Raw genomic sequence first — 20,228 nt, 5'->3', positions numbered from 1 at the left:
TTACTCATGGGAAGAAATGAATAAACAGACATTTAGGGACCTGTTTAGGGTCCTTTTTTTCCCACTTGGGAAAGACTTTTTTTAGTTGCCAGGAGTGTCATTTTGTTCAGCCCGTTTTGAGTTCTGTTTACCTTTTCCTGAGCCATGCATCTTATTTGAGTTCTGCTGCAGCTTGGGGCTTCTCCGTCAATGATTTATTTTCTCAATAATAATCTTCTTTCTAAGTATCTTCTCAAATCTTTAAGATTTTGTCTTTAAACATTGCGGCTATCACTTATTTCTACGCATTTTCCTAATCAAAACTATTTTTTCCCATGTCCTGTGATCTATCATAATTTATTTTGATTCATTACATGTTAATGTTTTCGGTCTGGGTGTACAATTCAAGTTATGTTTACTTCTTGCTATAAAGCTTTTGTGAAAATGGTCGAGGTAACCGTTCCTCCTCTAGCGGGTTCTGCGTTGGTTCTGCATCAGTCTTTGCAATTCAACATTAGGTAGCTCTGTCGTGTTAGTTTTAATGAAACCGTTTACTCCTCTATTTATGGTGTGCTGGACTCATTAAAAGTTCTTTACAGGTGTGTATTTTTGTGCCTGTTGCCAGGTGATTGCGTTTACCTGATGAGAGACAGCCGTAGAACTCCAGATGGACACCCTGTCAGGCAGTCCTATCGGCTGCTGTCCCACATCAACAGGGAGAAACTCGATATTTTCCGCATTGAAAAACTCTGGAAAAATGAGAAGTATGTTCAAGGCATCTGTTGAATTTGAGACGTTCCGTATAGCTACCTGTCAAAACACAGTAATTTTGTGAAAGTCTTTGTCATAGCTTAAAAATGCAGGACTGAACATGGTTCGGTTATAAAGGCATGATGATTTCCCACTCGTCTCTGCTTGTGTTCCGCAACCATGAAGTAAAGACGTATAAGGTTGGAGGTTTAAGCAAGGGGTAAGAGATACAAGTTGATGCACTGTCCTCGCTGTTGGAACAGGCTGAGCATACACACCGACAGCTGAATTGGCTCAGCTAACGGTCACTGCCTTGCTAAGCCACTGTAACGTGATTAAATGCATCTGCCCCAAAGATAGCAGCAGTGTGTCTACTGTGTTCATAAAAGTCACACTAGGAGTATTTCCACTTACCGAAGGAGATAAAGTTGAATGTGTAATATTCATGTGACTTCGCTCTTGATCACAGTCGTTGCAAAACTGCAAGATAGATAATTCAAAATTGAGTGGAGGGCATTAAGTAAAGTTGTATCACGGGCTTATAGAAATACTCTTTTTTTTTTTCTTCTTCTGTTTCTTTTTCTCTTACCTTTACACCTTCAAACAGAGAGGAGCGATTTGCATTTGGTCATCATTATTTCCGTCCACATGAAACACATCATTCCCCTTCTCGAAAGTTTTATCACAATGAGCTCTTCCGGGTGCCGTTGTATGAAATAATCCCCTTAGAGGCTGTGGTGGGAACGTGCTGTGTTCTTGACCTATACACCTACTGCAAAGGTAAGGAAACTCAACAGGATGAAAAATTAAATATAATACACCTTTCTAATAATTTGGAAAGTACGCTAAAATAGTAACTGCTGCAAAAAAGCCGTAGCCAGTGTTTACAGGGTATCAGAGCTGAGGAAGCGCTATTGCTTTAGCACCGGGACAGTGATTTGTGTTTGAAGAGGGCCAGTACTGACGAGGCAGCAGCAGAGTGGGATTGTGGTGGGCAAGGAAAAGAAAGTGATGGTAGTTGATAATGTTTTTTGTAAAAGTTTGGGTACTATTTGATTAGAGTAGACAGGTTTTCCTCTTAAACTGGACTAGCAGTGTGTCCACTATGATGATTCTGAATGAAGGAGGACAAACAGGAATGCCTGCCATCCCACGGAACAGCTCCGACAGCCGCCTACTTCTCTGACACCGTGTATGGCTTGTTCTTGTTGTGGCATACCATGAATCCTCTTCAATCTGATTAACGTTTTTTCCTACGGGATTTGTTGTGAAACTGCAGGGAGGCCAAAAGGCGTGAAGGAGCAGGATGTATATATTTGTGATTACCGCCTTGATAAATCAGCTCATCTCTTCTACAAGATCCACCGGAATCGTTACCCTGTCTGCACCAAGCCCTATGCCTTTGACCACTTCCCCAAGAAACTCACGCCCAAGAGAGACTTTTCAGTAAGTGTTTCTTCTCTTAGCTGCCTTACTTTTTACTAGAAGACTGCACATATTTTTGGAAAGCCCTTGGCTCTCTGATTATGAATGAAGGATGCTGACACAAAAGCATACATAGTCTGGATGAAAAGTCAGCTGGAAAAAAAGCTTGGAAAGAAAAAGTGACTGTAGACAGAGAATATGCAGTTGAAAGAGAAACAGACTTTGAATGAGTGGTGATGTATAAGTTTAGAGATTGTGGTTTCTGACTGAAAACTAGATGCTAATTTCATTTAAGCCATTCCTGAATGAAGGAAGTCTTAAAACTCACTCTTCAGCTGCAATTCTGCAACTGTAAAAGAATTTTATATGTCTTAGAGAATTGCACAACATAAAGTCCAATGTGAGTTTGTTAGCCTGTCTCTGTCTGGCTTTATTTCCTTCGGTGTAATTACTCCATGTCTTGATAAACTTGCTTAAAACATGGATTTCAGCAGTACCTTTGTATAGTGATTCCCAATATAGAAAAACAGTATTTTCCTATTTCCATTTCCCTGTTCTATCAAATGACGTACCGCTTACTTTATGTATAATTCTCACTGAAAATGGATATCTTATCAAAACAACACCAGACGGATAGGCAGCAAAGTCATGAAGTACAGCTTCCCTTAACATCCTCCATCTGAATATCCGTTCATTTCACTGTCTCATTTTCCCCTCTTCCATGGAGGTAGCAACTCTTCGTTGTGTGTGTCCTCCTACACAGCACTGCTTTGTCTCTGAGCACAGAGGTATTGGATCTGACAAATCTTTTGCAAGTAAGCACTTCTCTTCCTGGAAGCAGAGAGGGTTTTGTAGTGAGTTTCGAGTTGGTTCCAAACTTCTGCTGTGCGGAAAGCAAAGATGATTTTTATCATGATGGTCTATGGGTTGAAATTTATTCAGAAGATATGAAGAATCCGATAAGTCTGGCTCTAATTTATCCTTATTATATGGTTATGCCTTCTCCTTTGAATTCATCTGATGTGCGAGATGCCATGCACTGGCATTTCCAGTGTCGAGTAGGCGAGTCCGGTATTGGTACTTCCAGAATATTTGATAGACCAGCACTTTCTTCCGCTGTGAGTTTTATTTGGTATTAACTATAACCTTTATTGTCGTTACAGCCTCATTATGTACCAGACAACTACAAGAGAAATGGAGGCAGGTGAGTCTTACCTACCGGATTGCCCATTGAGAAGAGATGAGATAATCCCATTTGTTTGTCAAGCGTCCACTCGTTTTCCTACCCATTTCCCCGGGTGCTATGTAAATAAATGTAAATTATTAAAAGCAACCCTCTAAACTTTCAATGAGATAAAAGGGAACCAGTGAGGAGAGATAGAGTATAGAAGCAGCCTTAGAGTTCCTTAATAAGAGTACAGAACCTGTTTCGAAAGTCAGCAAAAGCAGCTGAATGTGGGAGACGGCAGAGCCCGGGACAAGAGCATCAGCCTTCCTGCACCGAGGGACATCGGATCCCCAAACACACTGCCCACGTTTGCGTTGCCCTAAGAGCCAGGGCTGATTCCTTCGCTCTGTTCTGTTACAGACTGTAAAAATACCCCATCGAGAGCCATGACTATTGCCAAAAAAACATCAGTAAGTGCTGAGCTCAACTGTTTTGCAAGATAAAAACCTTTACAAATTGAAATTTAAAAAGCAGTTTGTTTTTGAAAGACTGCATTTGATGGTATGCAAAATAACACAAGGTTATGGGAACGCAGCCCCCGAAGGTAGTGACTGATGGGCTTGAAGGCACGTATTAAATCAAATGACCGAGATTCCAGAAAGCCCCCTACCTACTGGGAGGCCCTTGACTCACTAGTAATTGGCCTTTCAGGTGAGTCTCTGAAAAACTGTGGTATTTAAACCCTTTTTTTCCTGCTAGATCGTCCTGGAAAACAGATCGCTCAAAACCACAGATTAAAGACTTAAACCAAGAAGAAGATTCTCTTCCGCTTATTGAGGATGTATTAGGAAACCAAGATCAAACTTCAAGTGAGATGCCTAGCCTAGAGGAGCCGGAAAAAGAGGCGGTCTCTGGTGAGACCTGTGAAACGGATAAAAAGGTGGAAGAAAGCAATTCCGACACAAGGCAGCTGTGCACTCCAGAGGAAAGGCGGCACGTTCAGAGAGAGAGACTTAATCAAATCCTGCTAAACCTCTTAGAGAAAATCCCAGGGAAAAATGGTGAGATTTTATGCTATGATTACACGGTAGCATTTCTTCTACGGGTTTGTTTTCATTTCACTGCAGACCATGTTGATAAAATAAGTGGTTTTGTCTGAATTTATTGCTAGTGGACAGTATTAATAATTAGTTTTCTTTGCAGCAATGGTTTCTTTTGCTACGGTATCAATTTCCACTGAATCCGAATTAAATCTTTTCCGACAGACACTGTGTTTTGTATAATATTTTTAGTAAGCACAAAAACTGTCTGAAGGCAAATTTCCCCCCATCATTCTGTGTTTACAACTGAAAACTTAACAGACATGCAAAGAAAGACTGAAGAGAATTTGGAAAGTCTCTTTTGACCTTTAATGAGCTTTTCCTTAGGTTTTAAGTAACTTTTGTATTTATTGTCTAAGCTGTGGAATACGGGTGCAGTGGTTGCATGGGTTAAGTATGTCTTTGTTTTTGATTTAAAGCGTAGGATGAGGTCTGTCCAGTCTCTGTCATGTTCTGGGAGTTAATGCAGAGCAGGGCCAGAGGGGGCCCCGGAGGTGCTGGGAGGGCTGGAGCCCCTCTGCTGGGAGGACAGGCTGGGAGAGGTGGGGGGGTCAGCCTGGAGAAGAGAAGGCTCCGCGGAGACCTCAGAGCCCCTTCCAGTGCCTAAAGGGGCTCCAGGAGAGCTGGGGGGGGACTCTGGGTCAGGGAGGGGAGCCGTGGGACGAGGGGGAACAGTTTGACACTGAGAGAGGGGAGTTTGAGATGAGATATTGGGAAGAAATTGTGGGCTGTGGGGGCGGTGAGCCCCTGGCGCAGGGTGCCCCGAGAAGCTGTGGCTGCCCCATCCCTGGAGGGGTTCAAGGCCGGGTTGGACGGGGCTGGGAGCAACCTGGGCTGGGGGGAGGTGGCCCTGCCCAGGGCAGGGGGTGGCACTGGATGATCTTGAAGGTTCCTTCCAACCTAAACCATTCTGATTTTGTGACTCATAGAATAATTTAGGTTGGAGGGATCTTTGGAGGTCATCTGGTCCAAACATGACTCAGAGCTGGGCTAACTTCAAATTGCGCAAGGTGTCCCGTGGAGTTTTGAGTATGGCTATGGATGGAAACATCCTTGAAAGAACCGTGGATGGGGGAAATAGGAAAACTGTTAGTCGTATCACCGCCTTTTACCAAAAGCCTGTGGTCTGTTGCAGCTATTGATGTCACTTACTTGCTGGAGGAAGGATCAGGAAGAAAACTGAGACGGCGCACTCTCACCATCCCGGAGAGCAGCTTCAGGAAGTGATGCCCTGAGAGGAAGCTGCGGTCTGGAGTCTGCTACAAGGTCTGCTGAGGACTGAGGGCAGGAGCCCAACTTCCTCTGCACCAGCCAAGGAAAAGAGAGCAGCAGCAAACTGACAAATATACAAACAGTTAGCACTTAGATGTCTGGGTTGGCAGGTTGCCCTGCCCTGCTCTGCAGTGCTCTTATGGTGTGTGTGTTGTTGGGCGTGCCTTGTATTGATGTTAGGTACTGAGAAAAACCTCGTGGTTATTGTCCAGGATGGTCAAATTTAATTTATTTTTGCTTGATATTCCCACTCAGAGGAGAGAGGAAAAAAAAAAAAAAAAAAAAGAAAAAAAAAGATTAAAAAATGGGGAGGTAAAAAGGATAAGGACTGGCTTACTCTGATGAGAATATTCCCCATGTTCACCAATTAACCTGTGATTGTACAAGATGCTGTTGGCACCACCGTGGCCCATGGCAGTGAACGAAAACCAGATGGGAGGGCGAAGGCCCAGTGGCTTAAAATGAAAGGCTGCCCTAAAGTTGTGGCCTCTGATTTGCACAAGTTCCAAGAAGAGAGAAACGTACCCAAACGTGCGAAAGGTTCACCGCGGAACGGCCGGTGCACACGTGTACCTTTGGTCTGTGACAAGGAGAAACTTCCGAAGTCACCTTGGAGCAAAGCAGGAGTTGGCTGGTTGAGGCACTTGTTCTGCGTCGTCGGGGGGGGGAGGGAGCGGGGTGTGATTTTTTTTTTTTTTTTCACTTTTTTCTGCAGAGAAATTTTATAAAGCAAGTCAAATCCTGACAACACCAGTGCTGTTGGTTTTTTTGATAAGCTGTGGTTCTTGTGTGTCTAGTGTGTTGTGCAAATTAAAATCTGTTAAAAGAAAAAGAAAAAGAAAAAAAAAAAAAGGAAACCTTCACTACATGAACCGTCAAGCAGTATTCAGAGCGAGTATTTGTTGTGAACTGTAGAATATATCAACTTCTAACACTATTCTTGTGTTCTGGTTGTACAGCTTAAAATGTCCGTCTCTTAAATTAAGAGACAGTGTATCTGGCACCGCCCTCTCTCTCTGCCCTGACGAAAAGTATTATTCCCGAAAGCAACAGCCGAGGCACTGATTCCTCACCGCAGGAAATTGCCATTGCCGTCGCGTACCCCGAAGCGGGGCTGCGGCAGGACCTGCCCCCCGCGACCTTCCCGGCGTGCGGAGCCACGGAGCTGTGGCAAAGGGAGGGGGTGGTCGGTGTACGCTGCCCCTTAAAATGGCTTTGCTTTTTTGTCTTTCAGACGTACATATGCATATACAGTCCTGTTTTAGATGTTCTTATAAGAAAAACAGTTTTTAATGTGCCAAGTTGTATATATCTGCTGCGTGGATGTAAAGCAATACAGTAGTTACATGTTCCTTTTTAATGGACCAAGCTTGTCCTAATGTACATTCTTGTTATTATTATAATTATTTTACTCTTAGTGGAACATGACTCATTCCATTAACTTTTATGTGTTGATTTAAAAAGAAAAAAAAAAAAAAAGAAAGGAAAAAACCCTTTGAGAAAAAATATTTTATTAAAAAAAAAGAAATAAGAAAATAGTTTGGAATATTTTCTTACTGTAGAGAAGCACTGTACAGTACAAGGAACCCTGAGTATAAAATACTCGTGCGTGTAGTAGGAATATCGCATGTCCAAAATCTTGAGTTGTCTCATTTAGTTTAAAACAGAAATCATTGTCTCAAATGGTGTTAAACACTAAAAAGTTTTTAAAAAAAATAAAGTGCGTACAGAAGCGAGACACTAGCTCTGTCATTTTATCTTTCTTTTGTTGAAAGACTAAACAAAATGTTTTTTAGACAATCAAATGTTAGGTAAGTGCAAAGAATTGTTTTTCTTACTGGTGTAGAAATTAATGACTTTTTTTATTTTTCGGTTATTTTATAATAATGAGAAGACCAGTGTGTCACCAGGATCGCTGTTTTAAGACCAGGAAGCACTACATTATTGCAAATAGATATGAACTCTTAGTCTGCATGGGTGTAGGCTGTGTGATTGCTGAAAATAAATGCTGCTAATATATTTCCTTTTTACAAAGCATATCTAAATAGATCATTGTTTTGATGTTAATCTTTGTAAATTATGTATTACCAATTTTAACATTGGATGTAATTGCATAAAAAGCCTGCATCTCAATCCTGAGAGAGTCTAGTATTAAATGGAAAATCTTTTCCTATCGATGGCTTGTGGGGTTTTCTTTGACATGTCTTGGGTTTTCTTTTCTCGCTTCTTTGTTTCAACCCCTCCTCTCGTGTTCTGACTCTCTTACAGCCGCTGCTCCGGGCGGTCTCGCCCCGGCTCTTTCAGATGTGCCGGATAGGGGATGGCCTTTTGCGAGGGTTTCAGTTGATGCTGCCGGTTCTCCTGGTCAGAGCTTGGCAGGAGGGATGATGGCAGCGCACGTACGCAGAGACAGGAGCATCAGCACAGACGTTCCCCGGTTGGCAGTCAGATCCATGCAGGAACCGTTAAATCTACAAATTTGGTGTCTGTTCCCAGAACATAAACCCCCGGTGCCTCGAGACGTCGCCTCCCACGCCTGCGTTGACAGCAGGTTCGGTTCTCAGCATCGTTACTGCGTCGTGGGGGCAGTGCACTTACCACCGCCGATACCGGACCCGAGTCACGTCAGTGCTGCGCACTGCCGGGTACGTTCCCTCCGTCCCCAAAATGTCAGGGCAGCCAGAACGGCTCGGAGGCATTTGGGATTGCTGGGAGCTGTTGGCCCCATCTCGGACCGTTGTCCTGCCAGACCTCTGCCTCCTGGCACGCGGCAGCACACGCAGAGCTTTTTGTCCCTGCGCACCACCCTGCAGCTTCTTCGAGCCTGGCGTTTCCTCCAATAGCCTCTGTTGGCACTAATTAGATTTGGTCCTTACAAATCTTTCAGGATTTAAACTTCCTCTGGTTCAAAAGCGGTTTCTGGGAATAAGTTTGGTAACTGTTTGCGTTAGTCACTCGGGAATGAAACAGCTTCTCGATGACACGCACGCACACACACCCTCCTTGAATGTAACTTGATCTTTATTTTTCCGTTTCCTCGCCTGAATCTCTGTGGTCATTAAAATGCCGTGCTTGACCCGTACACTTGTCGTCCTTTTGAACTAGCGACACCATGGCAAGGACTGTAGTGCGCATTTTTTTTATTAAAAAAGGTTGCAAAAGGTACCTGGATTCAGCTCCTGCTGGCTTGACCCCGTTTCAAAGTCCAGAGGCAGCTGTGGAATTCAATCAAACCTACTTAAGGCAAGCCGAATAACATTCCGATTAAGCTATAACGTCCCTTGTCTGAGAGTGAAAATTCCAGCGAGAGAAACGAAAATGGGAACAGAGTAAAAAGAGAGTGGTGGTGTCCCCGAAGCAGAACACCGCCCGTTGGCTGAAGCGGGGGCACCTTGGCCACTAAATGGCTGAACTGTGTGGCCGGGGCCATAGGAGAGGGCACGGGCCCAAACAGCGCCCGTGGGACGGACTGCTATTGCCTGGTGGCCCTTCGCTGGATGCTCTCCAGTGCCTCCGCCTCTCTCTTCTACTGGGGAGCCCGGTAGGAAATGTAAATGGTGTGGGATGTCATCGCAAGCCATGAGAAAAGCTTGAAAAGACAAGACAAGCTGTCCCGCCCCCTACTGAAATCCTGCGCCTTAGGAAAAGGATTAGTTTAATTTAAATAAACCCACCACCCGACCAACTTGAACCTTTACCAGTGTAAAGGTACTGGGGCCGGTTACCAGCCGGCCGGCGTGATGCGCGCTTTGCCAGGGTTATTTCTGGCTCGGGCTCTCTGCACCTTCTGGCACGGTGCAGGAGCCCGGCTGCACTCTGCGGGCAGCGTCTGACCTCGGGGTGCTGAGCGCAGCCCCGGCGCCCGCTGCCTTCTCCCCGCACACCCGGGCCGGGAGAAGGCACGTGGCCATTTCCAGCACCCACCCCACAACGAGCCATTCACACATGCGGGTATATGAGTCAGAACCTTTATTTCCAGCTTTTTTTCCCCCTGGAATAAGCTTATTCCCGTGGTTATGACTATTTACAGTGTTGGGACTGTGCATCGGCAGCTGGGACCGGCCTGGGCCACCAGCCCCAGGGCAGAGCAGGGCATGTGGAGGTGGCAGCGGTGGCGGGACATGACAGCACAGAGACGACATACGGGACCGCGAGTACCGCGCAGGGACGGGGCCCTTCCCTCCCCCGGCACAGGCGTGGGCAGCAGCTGAGGAAACACGAGCGAGAGCAGTTCCCCAAGAGGAGCCACGGTGAAGCGCCAGCAGGTTCTGCGGGGGGAGGCGCCGCGATGGCTCACGGGATGCACCCACGGCAGCCGGGAATGGCATGTGAGCGAGCAGCAGCCACGGGGAGCAGGGCCGGGTCCCCTGCGGGACTGCCAGCCCCGGAGGTGGTGAAGGCCCAGAGGTGGTGAAGGCCCGGAGGTGGTGAAGGCCCGGAGGTGGTGAAGGCCCGGAGGTGGTGAAGGCCTGGCAGGAGATGGGCCTTCCCAGAGGTGGTGTCTGCTTCCGCAAGCTCAGTTGCTGCCTCAGGTCTCCTCCACCTCCTCACAAAATGAGCGACGTGTAGCCGACAGGAACTAGGCCAGTGTTGTTTCCATGGCAGCAACGGATCCAGTCTTCATCCACGGTGGAGAGCAGCTGCAGGACATCCCCTTTTTGGAAGCTCAGGTGACCGTCGGCGGTGCCAGTGTGATCACACAGCGCCCGAACTGCCCTGCACAACAAACACCGTCAGGGATTCACCTCCCCTGGGACCTCAGGTACCACTGAGAGTCTCCCACAGCACTTGGGGGAGGTTCTGACACTGATGTGTGGCACCAATGACCCCCCTTTCCTCGGGCACAGATGCCATCGGATGATGGATTTGATCGAGAAGCCACATCACAAGAGCATCCGGCCAAGCAGACCCTCAGTGCGGCAGCAGAGCATGAGCAGCTCATGCGCAGACGTGGCGGGGAGAGGCAGGTCAGAGCTGGGGAGGAGGGAGCTGGCCAAACGTGGCGTGGGACAGCCACTGGCCTGCCGTGCTTGGTGGGACAGACGCTGCGCAAGCACCCATGGGCGACTACGACTTTTCTGACCTGCCACAATTTGGTCAGATTCGCCACATGGTTTCTCCAAACAAGCTGCTATGAATCCAGAAAGCACACAGAAAGAAAATCATAGAATGGTTTAGGTTGGAAGGGGCCTTAAAGCTCATCTTGTTCCAACCCCCCTGCCCTGGGCAGAGACACCTCCCACCAGCCCAGGTTGCTCCCAGCCCCATCCAACCTGGCCTTGAACACCTCCAGGGATGGGGCATCTAGAACTTCTCTGGGCAACCTGTTCCAGCATCTCACCAACCTCAAAATGCTCAGTTCCCCGTAAAAAAAGTCTGGGAAAAAGAACTGACCACAGCCAGGCAGACACACAGGTTCACCCAAAGCTCAGCAGGAGCTGGGGGAATCCCAGGGAGGGGGGGGGAAGTCAAGGTGCAAGTGAGCAACAAGGAGTGGTGCAAGCCCTTCCCTAGAAAGGCACAAGGGATACCCAAGCTGTGTCTGAAAACAGCCCCTGCTTCCCCCCACCCAGAAAAATCCACTGCCAGCTTCCCAGCCACAACCACCGCAGTGCCCTGTGTCACCTGTGGGCCTGGGGCGAGTCAGATGTGTTCTTCTCGGGCTGGTCTTGAGCATGGGTCTTCTCCGACGCCAGCCCCTTCACCACCCCAGCCAGGACACGCGCGCTGGGGGTCAGCCAGCTTGAAGGTCTCCTGCCACAAAGCAAAGGAAGCCACAAGCTTGTCTGGGATGCCTCTTCCCACCCATCCTGCCCAGACTATTCAGGCAATCAGGGAGCTGACAAGCACCACTGAACCTCCACCGTGAGCTCCTGCTGCTCTAAAGGACCGATGCAACGTGATGGCAGCAGAACCTGGGACATGAGATAATCCCAGGAGCACAAAACCGGGATAATGGGCAGTACAAGACACCCCCCGAGGCCAGTGAGTCCCATGGTGGGCGCTCTGTTCGTTGCCCGGGAGAAAAACCCTTCCTCAGCACGTGCCGCTTCCCCCAACCTGCCCAAGCTGGGTCTTACCTGGACCTAGCTGAGATGGTCTCAGGACTGGGAGGGAAGCTCCTGGCAGAGGGGCTGGTGGCCCCAAAGAGCCGGCCCAGCCAGCTGCCCTTGTCAGGACCAGGAGGACCACCCGCCTCTGGGTCAGAAGGTGCTGCCCGATTGCTAGTCGCACAAGGCTCTGGGGAAACATCCAGGAGTTTCTCCCCGGCAGCGGGATCATCTGGCTTGGTGGGTGCTCCAGCTCCAGCAGGCACGAGGAGGTCTTCAGGGGAAGAGGTCCCAGAGGTGTCAGAACTGCTACTGGGCTTTGGACCGGAGAGTTCAGGGACAGCTTTGGTCTGAAGGAGCTGCAGCTCCGTGCCTCTGGGCTCATTCACGGCTGGTTGGGCTCGCGCAGTCTGGCCGGGGCTGGAATCCCCCGCAGCCGTCCGCAGCTTTGTCCACCAGACGAAGGGGAACTTTTCCTTGCTAGGAGCAGCGTAAACCCTGGAGGCCTGGCTCAGCTGGCCCCACCAGCCACTGAGGCCAGCCCCAGCATCCCGAGGGCCTGCCTCGGGCCTGTGGGTCTCCGGGGCGCTGTCAGCTCCCAGGAAAGTGCGACTGAGCTGGTCGCCCCACCGCAGCACCTGCTGGAAGGTCTGCTGCAGGGCAGCGCCCACCTCGGGGCCAGGGACCAGCCCACGCACAGCTGCTTGGGACCGGGATCCTGTGCTGCCCTCTGCGTCGGCTGCCCTCCCCACAGCGTCGGGGGGAATCTCATCTTCCAGGCTTCCCCCGGCAGCACCGCTTTGGTCCTCCGGAGAATGCTGCGCAGGCCCCCGAGGCTGAGCGGAGCGTTGGGCAGGAGGCAGGGGTGACTCCAGCCGACGGGACAAGGGTCTTACATCCACGGAGAGGTGGTGGTGTTCAAAGAGCAGGTCGAGGTGGAAAGTCAGCACTGAGAGGGGCTGGATGAGCAGCAGCAGTTCATCGGCGAGGTGGGGAAGAGGGCCTTGGCTCAGGGCCAAGAAGGCCGTGGGTGAATAGAGCACGGAAATTACACCTACGAGAGATGGACAGTGTTGGACAGCCGCAAAATGCTCTGCTCTTGCCCACACACCCCTCCCAGGGCCAGCCGGTCTGTCCTAGCAGGTGAGACGAGCTTCTGCTGAGAGCCGTATTGAAGATGCACCATGGAAAACCCGTATCCACGACGGAAATCCCAGCCAAGCATTGCGGGTGGAGCGGGTATGGAATTATCACTTGGGTGGGGAGCATCCGGGCACTGTGTCCTTACCTGGGCTCTTCTGCAAGTGAGAGATCCACAGCTCCAGCTGCTTAATGCTAAACAAGACAAAGAGAACTCAAGTTAGAGCTCTTGGGACTCTGTTCCAACCTGCCATCGCAGCAAGGACAGCCTGGGTCAGCAGGACCGGTACTCACTTCAGAAGACCAAGGATAAAGGCATGAAACTTCTGCCTGGTGCTGTTGAGAGGGGCGAGCCCGGCCACGTGCCAGCACAGGGAGTGGAGAGAGCGGGTGTTGGGACCTGCGGAACACACCACATGGGGAATCGCCGCTCTGGGCGCACATCCTCCCCCAGCCCAGGCTGGAAAAGGACTCCGGGCACCTTGAGATGCCACCACCTCCAGGTGCATGTTCCTCACACCGACCTGTCTTCACGGAGGCTTCCACCACACTCCAGGGGGAATTTTTCCTCTGGCCTGTGATAACATCCTTCTGGAACGGCTTCAGCCCGTCCTCCACCAAGGCGTAGAGCGCAGGGCAGAGGGTGTGCAGCAGCAGGTACCCCACATCTGGGCTGAGCCGGCTGTCTCCCAGCTGGGCCTGAAGTAGGGAGGCCCAAGGAGAGGAGAGGGAAGGGAAGGGGAGCGCCTAACGCGGAGTCTGCAGGGAGGGATGGTGGGATCCCCCCCCTGGAGCTCCCAAAGCCCCCCCTCCTGCCCAAAGCCGACCGCGCCTGCCCTCCCTCCTGCCCACCCCAGCCCGGCCAGAGCCTCAGCTCCTCACCTTCTGCACCAGGTTCCGCGCAGTGCTGAAGTGGGCGACAATCTTGTCCACGGCAGTGCTGACGGCGATCAGCAGAGCTGTCGGGCAAAGGAAAGGAAGATGGCAACAGGGCGGCGGGCGGTGGCCGGGGCTGACCGGCACCGCCGCAGGGGAGAAGCGGCTCCGGATGGACGCGGAGCCCCGGTGGAGCGGGGGAGGAGCGGGCCGGCACCGGCTAAGGGAGCATCCCGGGCCGTTGCCATGGCGACCTGTAGCTCTGGACCGCAGGGATGAAGGACCCGCCGTTTCCGCGGGGGAATGGGGGGGGGGGGAGGCGGGGCAGGAGACACCCCCCCCCCCCCCCGAAGATACCGGGACGGCTCCACCCCCCTTCTCCGGCTCCACGGCTCCACCTGCCGAGCGGCGGCGGCGCCGGGCCCCGCCGCCATCCCCACCCCCCCCCGCCCCTCTCCGTCACCCCCCGCCACCGCCGCGGAGCCGCGCTCGGCGGGGGCACTGCGGGGGAAGGCGCCCCGGTTCAGCCCCGCCGGGCCGGTACCTTTCTTCTGCTCCCCCCGGGGGCGGCGGGCTCCCTCCGTGCTCCCCCCGCCGGGCCGGGCTGCGCCCGGGGCGGCTCCAGCGGCGGGCGGCGGGGCCCTGGCTGGAGAGAGCGGGGCGGCGGGGTGAGCGCAGCCCGCGGGGCCCGGACCGGCCTCGCCGCCGCCGCCGGTGAGCGCTCCCCGCCCGCAGCCCCCTCCGCCGCCCCGGCCCCGCTCCCCGCCGGGGCCCGCCGGGCCGCTCTCGGCCATGGAAGCGGAGACCGCGGCGGGGCGAAGGGCGGCGGGCGGAGCGGGAGGAGGAGGAGGAGGCGCCGCCGCGGCGGGGCCAGCCCGGCCCCGGGGGCAGCCCCGACGGAGATCCCCGCTCGCCGGCAGCGGCGGGCGGCAGCGGGGCAGAAGCACCCACCGCCCCCCTCGGCCCCCAAAAGGAACCAGAGGGGACCCAAACTCTTACCCTCCTTGCGGGTCTCATCTCCTCGGCCGGTCAGCCCTGGCGCCCAGGGGTCCCCACCGGGTCGCCGAAGAACCAGGGGGTCTTTATCGCAGCCGGAGCCCACCCCCCGCTCTCCTGGGAGGCAGCTCGCCGCTGGCAGCACCCCCTCCTCTGCGGCCCCCGCCTGTGCCTCCACAATGGGCTGCAGTCCCGGTCGGGATCGCCTCTTCTTCGGCTGGTGGCTTTCCATAGGTGCCAGCAAGTGTCCCCCCAGAGGCACGGGTGGCATCCAGCCCGAGCTGTCGCTGCCCACAGCCATCTCAAGGGGCGCAGAGGGGTGCTGAGATGCCGCCGGCTCTGCCCGCTCGCCGGCTGGCTGGCCCTTGGGCTTGTTGGAGGCACTGCGGTACCGCAGCTCCTTGAACGTGGTCACCTCTCTCTGCCTGGAGCTGGCTGGTTTCACCGGCCAGTTGTGCTGGAGCTGGGGCCGGGCTGGCTCCTGGCCCGCGGCACCGGAGAGGAGCTCACTGGGGGGTGGCAGCTCCGTGTCAGGCGAGAATACGATCAGCCAGTCGCTCCGGTCAACCTTGGTCTGGGCAAGAGTGGGCCCAGCGGTGTTCCTCTTCCTCTTCTGGGCAAGCTCATGGAAAGAGGTGATGGTCTTCTTGCCCGTGTCTCTGCAGAGGTCACCCGAGCCGGGCTTCGGCTCCACGGGCTGGAGTGGCTGTTCTGCCCTGTGTGCATTGAGAACCTGCAGCCGTCTCCTGGGCCGGGGGGGCACAGGCGGGGGGACGCTGCCAGGCCGGGGCCGCAGCTCAGGAGCTCTGCTCTGACCGGGATCCCACAGTCCTGGCGCGGGCGGTGCCAGAGGCACAGCATCAGGGTTGGGGAGGGAGTTGCAGTTAGGGTCTAGGTTGGCGCAGATGCTGGTGGGCTCCTGCAGCACCGTGCTGGGAGAGGTCTCATCACGCTGGGAGTCAAGCGAGGGGCTGCCGCAGAGGCTGTCCGGGCTCTCCCCAGCCAAGGCTCCAGATCTCTGGAGCACCGGAGGGTTGAGGTTGGCGTCTCTTCCATCACACGTCCTACCCTGGCCAGCCAACGACTGGCTGTCTTCTATGGGAATGACGCTGGGCTGATTTTCGGGGGATTGGGACTCTTCTCTGGAGAACCCCTTGCAGTACACAGAGACAGGGGAGTCATCCAAGCTGAAATCTGAGCAGCTACTGACAGAGGAGGAGGAGGAGGAGGAGGAGGAAGCCAGATCACAAGGGGGATCACAAGGGGAAGCCACCTCCTCCCCAGCATGCAGGTAGGGGAAATCCTCTTGAGCTGCCTGGTTCTGGAGACTCAACGTCACCGGCTGCGGAGTGTGGGACTCACAACACCGGCATTTCAAGGAAGGATTGTTGGAATTGGCATCCACTTGCTCACAGTTCTGTGGGCAGTCGCTGCAGCCGGTCTGGTCTCCTCCACCCATGGAGGCAGAGGTCTCTTGGAGCTCTGGGTGCCGGGAGAGGTGCAGCCCCAGGGAGATGTGCTGCAGATGGATGTGGTTGAGGTTGCACAGCAGGCCTTTCTTCGGAGCCAGCATGATGCTGCCCGCTGGTAGTGCCAGGGCTCCTCAGAGAGCCCCACAGCTCCTCTCTTCAGACCATCCAGCTCCCTGCAAACATCAAACGCCCTTTCCGTCAGCGGGGGGAGAACACGGCAGCACAAACCTGGAGAGCAACGGACAGGGCAAGAGGGATGGCAGTGACCTTGCGGCAGCCACCGAGCAGGGAACAGACGGCTGCAGGGGACCCGCGCGAGGGCCTGTGGGTTCAGAGATGGGAATATGCCCAGCAGAGAGGGGCTGCCCCACAGCTCCCCATCAATCTCGGGCTGCAGCCGGTGGCGGGGGAGCTGACAGCCCATCCCCAGAGCACAACCGGAGCGTGGTCCGAGAAAGCTCTGGCCAGTCCAGGCAGCCGCCGTGGTGGGTCTCCGGAGCATCTCAGAGATGCCGTCAAGGGGAAAACGCCCTTGACCCCTCAGCCGGGAGCTGCCGGCCGAGGGAGGTGCTCAGCCCCGGCCCCGGCCATGGCAGCCGCTGCAGCCCGCCGCATCGCTCGGCCCTTCCGCTGCCGGGGGGAGAGCCGCGACCCCCGCACGGCCCCGAGCATCCACCGGCCCCGCGGCGGCAGCCGCCCCCCCTCCCTTCGCCGCTGCCCCCCACCCCACCCCCGGAGCCCCCCCCAGCCCCGCTCACCTCGTCGCGCTGCGGCAGCGAATGCGGCTGGCGGGAGGGAGGAGCCCCGGGAACCGCCCGGGAACCGCCCCGGGCCCGCCCCTCCCGGCAGACGGTGGGGGCGGCTCTCCGGTCTCGTGTCCGTCCCCCTCCCGCCGACTCCCGGCAGCATCTCCCCACCCCGCCCCGGCCCCAGCTCACAACAGGCAGCGACGCACTCAAAATAACTTATGTTTATTGACACAAGGGCAGGTAGATCATCTACGACACCCTCCCAACCCCTCCCTCCAACACCCCCCGCACAGGGTCACAAACAGCCCCCCCGGCCCCTCCACCCCCGGCAGGGACCGGCTCCAGGCAGCTACAGCTGGGGAGGGTGGGGGGCAGGCGGAGAAGCCCACCGGGCCCCCCTTGGCAAAGGCTAAGCAGTCCACAGCCAAGCCCACCATCACTTCTGCCGCTTGTAAATCTTCTGAGCGAGGCCAAGGAAGATCTCCTTGGGCAGGCGGTTGGCGTGCTTTTTGATCAGTTCCTGCAGGCGCCGATAGCTGTTCTCCTCGTACTCCTGAAAAGCGGCCTTCATGCCCAGAGTCTCATAGAGCTCCTTCACCTTTGCCACCTTCTCGGGCTCCTTACGGCCATAGTTCTCCTGAGAAGACATCAGAACAAGCCTCTGCTGTCTCTGCTCCTTCAAAGCGTGGCAGGAGCCACCTCCCTGGTGCCATGCTGCACTGCTCAACACCACCAACCCTTCTCCCAGCCAGGCACCAGCCCAGCGCAGCTACACGGGGTGCCACGTGGCTTTTCAGGTGTACGTTACAGCACTACACTCCCTCTACACTATGTCCTGAGGGAGGAAGTCCACACCACCTCTCCCCCCTCTCCAGGGGGTTCATCAGCCTGGTGGCATTACCTCCAGGATCTGTCTCTGCTCTGGTGTCACCCGACGGAGACATTCCACCACCAGCCAGCTGCACTTATTGTCCTGGATATCAGTGCCAACTTTCCCTGTCAGCTCCGGGTCCCCAAAGCAGTCCAGGTAATCATCCTGAACAAAGATGGAAACACCTGAGCGCCACAACCAGCGCCTTGCAAGCCCTTGAGGGACAGGGAGCCACCTCCTACCTGGATCTGAAAGAATTCGCCCATCTCCAGCAAGATGGCTTTGGCATTGTCATGCTCCTCCTTACTGTCAATACCAGTCTAAGAGAGGGTAAAAGGAATAAAGCCTTCCGGTACCCACCTTCCACCCTTACTTCTCCCGCCCCCTCTGCCCTCCTCAACAGCCTCATACCGAGGGTTAGGCCCCTCCAGAGACTTTTCCGTAAGACTCACCATGTACATGGCAGCGGCCACAGGCAGGTAGAAGGAGTAGAACGCCGTCTTGTACTTAACGATTGCCTTATACCTGCGGTAAAGGAGCCACGCTCAGCGACAAAGCCCAGGCCCTCCCCTCCCACCAGGGCTCTGCAGATGAAGGCCAGCAGGAGAAAAGCGGCAGCTCCCTCCAAACCAGCGCCCAAGCTCCGACAGCGTGAGCAAGGCTCGCTCCCCAACGCCCGGTAGGAGACAGCTGCATTTCAGCAAACGATTGTCCCACAGTCTGGAAGGGACTGCGAGCAGAGTCACCCTGCCACAGCTGGGCTGGCATCTCTGTCCCCTTCCGCATCTTTACCTCTGCTCACTGAAACGATTCAAATCCACCTGGGAAACAGGAGCAGTAATGAGGTCCAGCATCTGCCCGAGCTCGGTCTGGTAGGCAGTCTGAAGAGGAAAGAAAGGATTTATTCAGGCAGTCCCCCAGGGGAGTCCCCACAGCACAGTGAAAACCTCAAACCCCAGCCCTGTTTCGGCTCCTCTGTGAGCCTGTCTGGCAGGATGCCTCAGGGAGTTAAGGAACAGTCGGAGACCCACGGGCCTGTCTCTCTGACAGGCTGAGAGAGTTGGGGGGGAGGGGGTTCAGCCTGGAGAAGAGAAGGCTCCGCCGAGACCTCAGAGCCCCTTCCAGTGCCTTAAAGGGGCTCCAGGAGAGCTGGGGGGGGGACTCTGGGTCAGGGAGGGGAGCCGTGGGACGAGGGGGAGTGGTTTGACACTGACAGAGGGGAGAGTGAGATGAGATATTGGGAAGAAATTGTTGGCTGTGGGGGCGGTGAGCCCCTGGCGCAGGGTGCCCCGAGAATCTGTGGCTGCCCCATCCCTGGAGGGGTTCAAGGCCGGGTTGGATGGGGCTTGGGGCAACCTGGGCTGGGGGGAGGTGGCCCTGCCCAGGGCAGGGGCATTGGAACAAGGTGATCTTCAAGGTCTCTTCCAACCCAAACCATTCTGTGATTCTACAAAAACCTCCAGGAACGGCCTGGAGCCACGGTAAGCCTGCAGGAGGGGGATGCAGGGGCCGGGCTCACCTGCAAGAACAGCTCCAGCAGGTGCAGGTAGTAGGGGCGCTCCCCACAGTACTTCTTCAGCAGCCTGTAGACGGACGACTCGAGGAGGAAGGCGTCGTTGATGGCGTCCAGACCGATCCCCTCCTGCACCAGGTAGGCAGGGAGGTGTCACAGAACCCATTGACCCCACAGGACCCCCACCCCCCCCGGTGCACAGGCGCCCTTCCAAGTGCTCTCACCTTCTTGTACCAGCAGAGCTGTCCCCGGCGGGTGAGGGACGCATCCATGATGTCATCAGCCACCAGGAAAAAGGCTTGGAACTGCGAGAGACTGGGTTAGGGCCGGGAGGGCGACACACGGGGTCCCCGCCCGCCCTCGCCCGCCCCGGCTCTCACCAGCTCGATGCACCAGCCGACGGCCAGGGCGCATCGGAGGCTCTCCGGATCGCGTTGCCCAGGGCTCGCCAGCTGGCGGAAGGCGGCCAGCACCGTCAGCCCGCGGTTGCACTTCCCGCCCGGCGCGTTGTACTCCAGCACCTGCGGGCAGCGGGGGGGGGGGGGGGGGAACCGGGCAGCGGGGGGGGGGGAACCGGGCCCGCCGCCCCCCAGCCTCCTCTCCCTTCCCCTCACCTCACCTCCTTCAGCCGCGCCACGGCGTCGCCCACCTCCGGGTGGCCCAGGCCGCCCTCCGTCAGGTCGCGGACGATCTGGGGAAAGAAGGCCGCGAACTCCTCCCGCTCGGCCGCTGCCCCGCTGCCGCTCATGGTGACCGGGAGCGCGACCTGATCCCACCGCCGGCGGTCTTTTGAGGCGCTCCGCCCCCGGTGCCGGGCGCGGGGCCCGTCGGGGCGCGTAGTGCGGAGCCGCGGGGGCCGCCGGTGCC

General features: G+C 55.1%; 3 protein-coding genes across 4 annotated transcripts in view; 1 reads left to right on the top strand and 2 right to left on the bottom strand.

Annotated features, from left to right (window-relative positions):
• The window catches only part of ASH1L (ASH1 like histone lysine methyltransferase), a 66,831-nt gene extending 59,473 nt beyond the window's left edge, over positions 1-7,358 (top strand). For both annotated transcript variants that reach the window (XM_082495911.1, XM_082495912.1), the window contains 6 exons: positions 605-743; positions 1,337-1,509; positions 2,009-2,175; positions 3,318-3,358; positions 4,082-4,383; positions 5,558-7,358. In XM_082495911.1, coding sequence (XP_082352037.1) covers positions 605-743; positions 1,337-1,509; positions 2,009-2,175; positions 3,318-3,358; positions 4,082-4,383; positions 5,558-5,649 — 914 coding nt within the window. In that variant the 3' untranslated portion in view covers positions 5,650-7,358. The remainder of the gene's footprint in view (positions 1-604; positions 744-1,336; positions 1,510-2,008; positions 2,176-3,317; positions 3,359-4,081; positions 4,384-5,557) is intronic.
• Positions 7,359-9,635: 2,277 nt separating this feature from the next.
• Positions 9,636-16,397, bottom strand: RUSC1 (RUN and SH3 domain containing 1). The gene is made up of 9 exons (XM_082495990.1): positions 14,760-16,397; positions 14,305-14,406; positions 13,767-13,843; positions 13,409-13,583; positions 13,179-13,284; positions 13,033-13,079; positions 11,775-12,798; positions 11,320-11,448; positions 9,636-10,410 (listed from the first exon to the last, which is right to left on the bottom strand). Exons 1-9 carry the CDS (start codon positions 16,327-16,329, stop codon positions 10,242-10,244), a joined length of 3,399 nt encoding a protein of 1,132 aa, XP_082352116.1. The 5' UTR covers positions 16,330-16,397; the 3' UTR covers positions 9,636-10,241.
• An 825-nt stretch (positions 16,398-17,222) lies between these two features.
• Positions 17,223-20,228, bottom strand: FDPS (farnesyl diphosphate synthase). The gene is made up of 9 exons (XM_082496235.1): positions 19,981-20,228; positions 19,742-19,882; positions 19,586-19,666; positions 19,368-19,490; positions 18,641-18,729; positions 18,301-18,373; positions 18,091-18,168; positions 17,879-18,013; positions 17,223-17,614 (listed from the first exon to the last, which is right to left on the bottom strand). Exons 1-9 carry the CDS (start codon positions 20,107-20,109, stop codon positions 17,414-17,416), a joined length of 1,050 nt encoding a protein of 349 aa, XP_082352361.1. The 5' UTR covers positions 20,110-20,228; the 3' UTR covers positions 17,223-17,413.

This window comes from Vanellus vanellus, assembly GCF_965231255.1.
Source record: "Vanellus vanellus genome assembly, chromosome: 27".
In the NCBI taxonomy this organism is placed as follows: Eukaryota; Metazoa; Chordata; class Aves; order Charadriiformes; family Charadriidae; genus Vanellus; species Vanellus vanellus.
Note: the sequence above shows the minus strand (reverse complement) of the source record. Positions and strands in the feature narration are given on the sequence as shown.

Coding starts and splice junctions, on each gene's coding strand:
- RUSC1 (XM_082495990.1), bottom strand. CDS start 16,329: ATGCTGGCTCCGAAGAAAGGCCTGCTGTGCAACCTCAACCACATCCAT. Junction 14,407..14,759: donor AGATGAGACCCGCAAGGAGG/GTAAGAGTTTGG, acceptor CGCTCTCTCCAG/CCAGGGCCCCGCCGCCCGCC. Junction 13,584..13,766: donor CGCGGAACCTGGTGCAGAAG/GTGAGGAGCTGA, acceptor TCCCTACTTCAG/GCCCAGCTGGGAGACAGCCG.
- FDPS (XM_082496235.1), bottom strand. CDS start 20,109: ATGAGCGGCAGCGGGGCAGCGGCCGAGCGGGAGGAGTTCGCGGCCTTC. Junction 19,667..19,741: donor TCGGCTGGTGCATCGAGCTG/GTGAGAGCCGGG, acceptor AGTCTCTCGCAG/TTCCAAGCCTTTTTCCTGGT. Junction 18,169..18,300: donor TGGCCGCTGCCATGTACATG/GTGAGTCTTACG, acceptor ACCCTCTCTTAG/ACTGGTATTGACAGTAAGGA.